Source organism: Gouania willdenowi, chromosome 7 (assembly GCF_900634775.1).
Source record: "Gouania willdenowi chromosome 7, fGouWil2.1, whole genome shotgun sequence".
NCBI classification, from domain to species: domain Eukaryota; kingdom Metazoa; phylum Chordata; class Actinopteri; order Blenniiformes; family Gobiesocidae; genus Gouania; species Gouania willdenowi.
The window spans coordinates 20,502,860-20,512,336 of NC_041050.1; the positions used below are offsets into that span (position 1 = coordinate 20,502,860).

The 9,477-nt window shown below is 37.9% G+C and overlaps 1 protein-coding gene across 3 annotated transcripts in view; it reads left to right on the forward strand.

The window, feature by feature from the left end:
• LOC114467094 (sodium-coupled neutral amino acid transporter 3-like) overlaps positions 1–3,710 on the forward strand; it is a 31,917-nt gene extending 28,207 nt beyond the window's left edge. The window contains exons 14-15 of one of the 3 annotated variants that reach the window (XR_003674491.1): positions 2,851–2,954; positions 3,407–3,710. Coding sequence is in view for 2 of the 3 variants with exons in the window: in XM_028453138.1 (XP_028308939.1) it covers positions 2,851–2,954; positions 3,407–3,511 (209 nt within the window). In the remaining variant the exon portion in view is untranslated. The remainder of the gene's footprint in view (positions 1–2,850; positions 2,955–3,406) is intronic. The other 2 variants (XM_028453138.1, XM_028453139.1) reach the window with 2 other exon arrangements.
• The last annotated feature ends 5,767 nt before the right edge of the window (positions 3,711–9,477 follow it).

The window sequence follows — 9,477 nt, forward strand, 5'->3', positions numbered from 1 at the left end:
ACCAAAATGAAAAAAAAGGAAAACGCCTTGTTTTTCAAATTCAAGCTCTTTTCGCTTTGGTACAGAAAACGAAAACGAAAAACAAACACCTTTATTCGTTTTCTCCATTACTGATTTGCCAAAGTATGTGACCCGGAAGTGAAGCATTACACATTCCGAGATATATTTAGCTCTGCAACACTTAATTCTCCGAAATGTCAGTGAGGAGGTTCTGTATCCAACACCAGCTAAAGCGAAAAGGACACGTTTCGGATGCACAGTTGGAAGCAGTGATCTTATCATGCCGCACTGCCGTTAGCGTCGAATGAGAGTACATTTCCGGATCACGTACTTTGGCAAATCGGTAATGGAGAAAATTAATAAAGGTGTTCATTTTTCATTTTCGTTTTCTGTACCGAAGCAAAAAGAGCTTGAATTTGAAAAACAAGGCGATTTCCGTTTTTTTAATTTTGGTTTTGGAAACAAATATCAAATAATGTTTTTTTGTTTTTCATGTTTTTGTTACAAAATGAAAAACGAATGATACACAAAATCTTCTCCCTGCAATAACTGCACACTCATAACGTGATACTGTTACCAGAAATATTTAGCACATTCCTCAGCAGAATAAGTTCATATATGGGTTCAATGGCAGAGAAAATTTAGCCAAAAATACCACTTCAATGTTACTATTATAAAGATTCATAGGAATAACTATTAACAGATAAAGCTTTTTTTTTTTAAATTTTGTAATAATGTGGTTTTAACACAATCAGCAATGACAAAAAAAAAAAAAACCTACAAGCTTATTGTACTGTTTCTATACGAGTTATATACGTCCAGTATGTTAATGCAGATAAACTGTAAGCCAAACTCGGTTCCACAAGCCAGATTTGGAGTGTTTTGCTCCTTTTATTAAGGTAAATGTGTGACAATAATGACTCAAGAAATCGCGAGTTGAAACTGTAATAAAGCAGAAAACAAAAGAAAATGATTACAATCAACATATTACAACTTTGCCCTCATGGCTCAAATATGAAACCTTAACATCAACACTAAACCCATTGAAGAAGTACAGTGTCATGTAAATGTGCTTGCAAGATAGACAAATAAACTATAAACATACTGCTGTTTCATTATATACCACAGGATAGCAGGATGCCAATGTGATTTAATAGCAGTATTTTTAAGCCACCAAAAAAAAAAAAAAAACATCTGAAAACACACACAAACTCCCTGAAAATGACACCATCATGTTACTTCTGCTCCCAAACTAATTATTTATTATAGCCATAGATTTCTGAAGCATGGGAAGACTAGGAACCAACAAGGGGTAGCTGCATGCTTACATCTGTCTGCCATTATTACTCCACTACTAATGTGGGCTGGCAGGTTTATTACCTTTGAATAGATTCCTTGCTAATCTTACAAACATCTTACAATAAAATACACTTTGAATAATATTATTCAAAGTGTATTTATTCTTTTATCATTAGACATTTAGCATTAAAGGACAAAAATTAGGATGAACTTCTTAAAGCTGCAGTTTGTAGAATCCTTTCTCCGTTCTGTTTTGAAGCCGAAACCGAAACTCAACCTCCCTTACCGGTATATTTTGTGAATGCTCTTGGCGACTTTTTTCTCAATAGAGACATAGTGACAAGTGCATGGACTTTAGCTTGTGTTATTGGAGATTTTTTCTGGTATTTTGGAGACTCTAACATGAACACAGCGGCTGCTCATCCCCACCACACACACACACACCCACCCTCAAATAGAAGATACTGAGACTCTACCCCAAGCGGAAGGACAGGTGCAGAGGACTATTTAGATATGTATAAGATGAAATGATTAAAATAATTGACTAATTATTCTGCTGAGTAAACACAATCGGCAGCTAGGAGATGATAAGGTTGATATAAGTAAGAGGAAACGAATATAAGGTATATGGTAGATAAAGAATGTATCTATATTTACCATAGATTGTGACTGACATAGATTAAATATTTCCAATGGCTGAAAGAAAAAAGGTTGAAGGAAAGACAAGCTCGGACTTATTAGACCAGGAAGGACCCAGATACAGTTGGTACTGTCAGTGCCTGATCCTTTCATGGGCCTGATTCTTTCAGATCCTTTCAACGCAAGCGCGTAGACTGCGTCACTTCCATCACTCGCAATCTTTACGACACAGCTCCTGGGACATGATATTTGAATATAAACTGACCATACAATATTGTTAAATATTGTAATAGTACACGTGTACATATAATAATAGTACACTGTTTTTGTGGTGTTTTTACTCCTTAATTTTTTTTAAAATGACAAAGGAAAAACCACCGCACGATGATATATACAAAACGGATCAAAACACAATACACAACATTGACAAACAGAAAATAAAATAAAAACTTGGATAAATCGGAATTAATTCAAAGCATACATTTCCAATAATTTGGCAGCAGGTTTAGAATGCACAAGCTGATTTTTGTTTGAATAGCAGGGTTTCAACCTTTTAAATAGTACACGAACTGATGTGTTTCGCGCATGCATTGAAAGGATCTGAAAGGATCGGACACTGACAGGTACAATGTGCATATGTAGCATGATCAGCTTATTTAGGATCAGATGATGTAGTTTTCAGGAGCAACAAATCTTTTCAAACTTTTTTGATATGTAAAATAAAGACATGACTCAGGCTTTATGTGCAGACATCCCGGTATGTAAGGAAGAGCTGGGCTAGTCCTATTTTAAAATCATCCTGAAACACTGCAATGTCAGTTGTCACTTTAAAACAGGAGTAACAACTATCAGCAGCTATTAACTTTGTCTTTTGACGTAAAAATATTTATTTGACATTCTTCTTGTATTTAGGGGCAACAACTGCTCCCACTCTGATCTTTATTCTTCCTGGACTTTTCTATATACGCATCATCCCCACTGAGCGAGAGCCCTTAAACTCAAGACCTAAAATTCAGGTACGTTAATAGACAATAGGGTTGGTTAATCAGCCCAATTTCCAATTCAATTCTGATTATTGAAGTCTTGATTTGATTACAAACTGATGTACAGTTATTAACGATTAGATTTTAAATTATTGTTGAATACTGATATTCCATATTACGCAAGATCAATAATTTCACTTTTTTTTTAAGTAACATCTCACATAACCTTCAATATTGTATAGTGTAAATGATTAACCGACTCAAGAGGACTCGCTTGGTTCCTATTACAATTTGACAAATGATAATAATTGATCTTTGAAAATTTAGGAATGTATTTATAATAGTCAATAATAAAATCATTGATTATCTTTTTTTTTCACCACCCCTAATTAATGAAGTGAAATACCGAAAAAGTAATTCATATAGTATAATATTGCAACTAATGTAACAATCAGAAAATATTAAAATGTTTGTTGGTTTTCCAGGCTTTGTGTTTCAGTGCACTTGGCTTCATATTCATGACCATGAGTCTAACCTTCATTATACTTGACTGGACAACTGGGGAGAAGCGAAGTCTTGGCGGCCATTGAAATCCACCACGCAAAATGGAAGCTTCAAAGGGGAATTTTTTTTTTTGTCTTTGTTTTTAAATATGATGCTTTTTTCATTAGTTGACAGATATGCATGAAAAAATGAGAGTTCTGATATTTGTTGTCAATAATAAACTATAAATATTGCATAAGGGAGTATTGGTTTGTGTTTCTAACAAGGCTAAAATATGAACTCCATCAAAAAGTCTTTAATAATTGCCATGAGGCATTTCAAAGTATTTGATATAATATATAATATGATGTTCATAAAATGTTGTTGTGATGAAAGCAATTTATTATATATGGAATTTTAATGTTCATGAGAATAAAATGAAAAAAGCATTTTACTATTGAAAGTCCCAATGTTTCATGTTGATAATAAATGCAATAACACACCCTAAATATTGCGTTGACACACTTTTTTACACATGTCCATCTTTATGGGGTGCTGAATGTAAAAACTCGGTCACTGTTTCATAGCTGATATATTTTGAACATTTAGCTCACTTTCCTCACATTTCTATATCATTGTTAAAAATGCCTAAACATGAAAAACAAGTCTAAATGTTTAATTTTAATCACAATTTTAAATACAAATCTAAATGTTGAATATAAATCTAAATGTTAAATTTGAATCTATAACATGGAGGAGTGGACAAACCCTCCTATCCCTGCTCGTTATTTTAGAACATAACGTTATTTAGATTCTTTTACTGACCTAGGTTTTCAAATCACCCCTAAATTAGAAAACATAGTTAATTATAACCCAGTGGTTACATCTATTTCTAAAACATTTGAAAGATGGTCAAGCCTTCACGTCTCTCTCATTGGTAGAATCAATATACTCAAAATGAACATACCTAAGTTTAATGCCTGGAAATGTGATTTACAGGAGGATCTAACACTGGAACAGTGGCACAGAGCATGTAAGGCAGTCCACTCAGGGACGAGTAATACTCGCATAAAACTACACAATAAAACTACAATACAACTGGCTGATGAGGGTGTATATCACTCCAGAAAACTTGAATAAATTTAATATGAATATCCCAGACACTTGCAATAGGTGTGGTGTAGATAGGGACACTATCTTTCCCTATGGCAGTTTTGGGAAGAGGTTAGATTAAATGTGCAGGACATCCTCTCAATCAGATTACAGCTAGATCCCAAACTCTTTCTACTGGGCCTCTACCCAGCTGCTCATAATGTAAAACGTCATGAAATAATTTTTTTAAACATAACTTTTTTAACAAGCTAAGAGAACAATCGCTCTAACATGGAAAAGTACGAGTATGCCAGGTATTGCAATGTGGTTTAGGGAATTATCTTCCTGTCTGCCTTTGGAAAAAAGTACCCCCTGTAGTACCATCGTGTTCTAAGGACTTCTGCATCCTCAGTGTCTTCATCACTGGCAAACGTAGTGGACATACAGCATGCCGGTGCTCTCTGTTGAACTTGAAGTCTGAGGGCAGTTGTCCACACATTCTGATGGTTGCTGTGCAGCCCGTAATGTCTCACTCTCCCCTCTCCTCACTCACTGAGCCTCAGTGTGGGCGGGGCCTTTTAATGTTATTTTCACCTATTGCCATTCTGCTTTTCAACACAATGACCATATATTGTTTGTGACAATCTTTTACTTCACTACAGCGGTGATTGCTCACACTGACAGTGCCTATACTGACAGTAGTCAAGTTGTAAAGGAAAATCAAGGGGGTGGTGGATTTTATTGTTTGGGACAGAGATTAACCGCTGATGACAGTGAACATTCAGATTCAGATCACTTTATTTATCCCCGAAGGGTAGTTCAGTTTCAGTTACATCCCGTCCAAGAAACATGAAAAAACAATCACATATAACATGAGAGTACAGGAGCAGGAGGACTGTGGGTCACCACAAAGGCAGCGCCTTTTAGATGAAAAGTGGAAAACAGGAAGAAAGGAGAGGCTAAAAAGGCAGGCCCCAAACTATGGGGGGGGGCAAAGAAGGTGTTGAAACATAATCCTGTTCGCTTCATTCTGTACAGTTCAGCCCGTCGCCAGATGGCGTGAAACAACCTTGGGTAGATCTTATTCAGAAACAAAGTTCCCTGTTGGTGGCGCTGGAGAAGAAGAGGAGGAGGGGACGGAGCGTCATTCGACACGAACATCCTGGAGAACAGAGAGATAAACCAGCCTTGAACAGCTGGCTTGTGGGGGAACCAGTGTAGATAAATGATTTGTTTTCAGCAGGCTAAGCATAATTTCTGTCAGCCAGAACATGGTGGGTAACCTACTGGACAGCTGTTGCACTCACTGCTCCGCAGACTAAAGCAAAACCGTATATTATTGTCGAGCTGCTGCTTAAAAACTACAATCAAAATAAAAGTGAAAACATATTTTGTGGTCTTCTATGTGGTAGTAGACGAAAACAAAAGGTGTACAACACGATCGGCCCCTGTCCAATCAGAACCTTTCCCAACCCCCAGACCTAAAGCGGAAATAAATAAAGCTGAATAAACCTGTTTTTCATGTAAACTTCAATTCAGAATAACTATTTCCATGTAAACACGAAGCAGAACACTTAAATTCCGAACAATTTCATTCGTAATAGTTAATTCCGAATTACAAACATCATGTAACTGTGGCCAGTGGCTGTAAGCAGCTGCTCGTGTGAAAGATCCTTGAGTGCACTGCGTCGTCTGCATTCCTGGCTCTGTCAAACAATGGGTCAGAAAAGACTTCACTGTCTTGCATCATGTCAATTGAAACAGACGAGCTTCAGCACCTGAGTCACAACAGAGTGATTCACCAACTAGCAACCCTTAAAAACAGATGGCATTCTTTGATTCTTCCATCCACCAAGTAACATGCAATTGTAGCCTTTTTTTCTTGTTTATGCTGTAAACATACTGTTTCTGTGCAAACCTATGTATGCTGTTGTACTGTAATAATAATGAATAATTTCTCAGTCTTTGTGAGCTGTAAAGTTTTGCGCTTGTGTGCTTTATTCGCTCACATCCTGCATCGTCTGGGAGCTAAGCCCCCCTGTCCTTAAAACCTAGTGACACCCCTGCGCTCCAGTATGTAAACTCTGAGGAGTGCGGACAGTCCGCCAGGAGTCCACTCTACGGCTGTCCACCCGAGTATATTTGAGCCTTAATGGGGAGCTCATGAAAGTGACTTTTTTGAAATTCGGGAGGACAGATGCATTTTAGGCAATACTCTTTGAATACTGTATTGTTTTTGAGACCTACAGTATGTGGAAAGGTACGAAAAGCAGTATAATATGGGACCTTCAAATCCTGCTGCAGGTCATCAGCGCTAATCTTGTGCATGTGTGAAATCCTCAGTCAATTCTCAATCGACTGTAAATGGATTTTAGGAGATGAATGAATCAAATAATAAACAGACAAAAATACAGTAAACTCAAACAATTTTAATGTCACAACTGTGGAATAATGTAAGTAAAAGTGACATTCAAAATTAAACAAATCTAAGTACATTTTAGTTACATTATGTACTTTTCACAACAATGTTGGCTTTAAATGGTAAAAAAAAAAAAAAATGTTTTTTTAATTGAAGTAAAATTTGAAATATAAATGGTAATTTGGCCTAAATCGCTCTGGAAGTCCAAGTATAAGTTGTCAGCACTAGATAAACATTCTAACATTGTCAGAGCTAAAGGAAGCTTTTTTTTTGTCACTATATGTGATCTGCAAGTGAAAACAGCCTCTCACATGGGACAGAAGTGGCAGGCCAGGACAGACAGCTGTGGGCGGGTCCCTGCTCTACTGGACCACCACTGCAGTGGACAGTTTGTTTTGCTGAAGGTGGATTCACCTTTGTGTAAAGTCAGGGCCCTGTTACACAGGGTCTCCTCATCTGAATCAGAGTCTGAAGACCAGGAGGCTCTTTTTCCTGTGCGGTGGTGGTGTCTTTACGCTGTTCCTACAGCAGAGCCTCAAGGCCGATCCAAACCTCTTCTCGCTCTCCCCTTGAAAGACACTTAAAATCCTTAAAGCATGGGTCAAGCACAGTCGCCATCTTGAGCCATTCACAGTTGAGTGTAGCAACACGTTGGGACAAGTCCTTTGTGCATGCAGTCTTAAATTTCATGGTCACCATTTAAGCTGTGTCCTCATTGGAGGCCTCCATGGTGTGGTACAGGTGGCAGAGAGCAGGTCAAACCACAGAACATGAGACATATGTCTGACCTACAAGAAGCTCAGTCACAAATCTGCAGAAGACAGTTCAGGAAAGAAATTATTAATCTACAAAACAACAGTAACAATAAATCCCATTAAAAATAGTTTTTATTTACCTGCATGTCTCAAGGACAGTTAGCTCTGATGGAGTTAACATGACCAGCTTTTCCTCATGTCTCACTAAACCAACTATCAGCAAGGCTAGCAGTGATGGTTCTCTGAAAGATGATTAATTAATCGGAATTAATGAGTTAAAGTCCCAACCCTAATATATTGAAATATCAGCAAAGTTTATCAAACGCTGTCACTCTTCAGCGGACAGTATATGTACAAACAGAGGATGTTTTTATAGAACCATCATCTCACAGCATCCATACCTGCTCTGTGATGATGAATTAACCCGTGAAACTGAGAAGTAACTTTGTGTAATCCATTGATTTTAACAATGTACCTGTAATCTGATTACCAACCATTTGAACTGTAACTGTATTAGCAGACTCTGCTCCTCCCGACCACAGACGTAGGTTTAAAATCCACTTTTTATGGCATTGTTCTGTGAGCTTTTTACATTTCTCACCCTTGTGAATGACAATCTTCGGTACTTTATAAAATCTCTTTTCCTTTTCTCGGTTAGAACAATTGGAGCTGCCATAAACGACACAAAATATGGACATTTTGATGATTTCAGACGGCAGATTCTCAAGTTTCCTGTTCTCCATCTGAATTTAGCGCTCTGGCTTTGTCGCGAAGCAGCAATGTGAGTGACGTCACATGACTCAACAGCAGGCCATAGACATATACACATTACAACAGCTCTAAGGTACGTTCAATAGCACAAACGTTTAACAATTACACCACAGTATGTTATATCTATATGGAGCAGACTTCCGTCCGCTGTCAGTGAATGGACACATTCAGTTGATAGCCAATCAGATATCTTTGATTTATAAAAAGCTTCCCTGTCGTGGCCGGGAAGAGTGTGTGTGTGTGTGTGTGTGTGGGGGGGGGGCACAGTAGGTCAGCTACTGACCCCCCCCTTGACGCCGATACTGGCTGCATAACTCATCAATTTACAAGATGGCAATGCCCCTAAGTGTTGTATTTTGGCTTCAAGAACGTTGAGTGTGAACAGCTACAGTGTGCGCCCACTGGTACAAATAGTGCTACTGTATTACGGTGTGCTGGGCTTGGTGATACTGAGGACTGTCGATGTGCAAGGGCAGTATCAAGCACATCTATTGCAGAAGAAAGTGTCTGGGTGTTCCCAACAATTTATTTGGGATGAGTTGCACTAATATTTTTTTGTCTTCGGAATTTTTTGGGGGGGTTTCCTTGTTTCTGCCAACCTCCACAGGATGCGTTATGTACGCATTTTTCCACTTTATCGTTATTGTGAAAATCTTCTGTTGTTGATGTGTGAACATGGCTTACACACGAGAATTCCATCTTCATCCCATTTTAACATACTCCTGACAGAATCCAGGTATGGATTGTACAAAGTGACAAAAAACACCTTAAATAGTGCAGGGAAAATCTATTTGCTTTAGTCATTTAGGCTCACAGCATCAGATCACACCATCATGTTGACAAAACTAACGCAATTGGCTGTGACGCTACTGAGTGGATGTAAATGTATAAATAGCTTATACCCTTAAAGGATTAAAACACACACACACACACACACACACACACACACACACACACACACACACACACACACACACACACACACACACACTCATGTAATGTAAAGTAGAATTTACCAAATATTGGATTTCCCCCC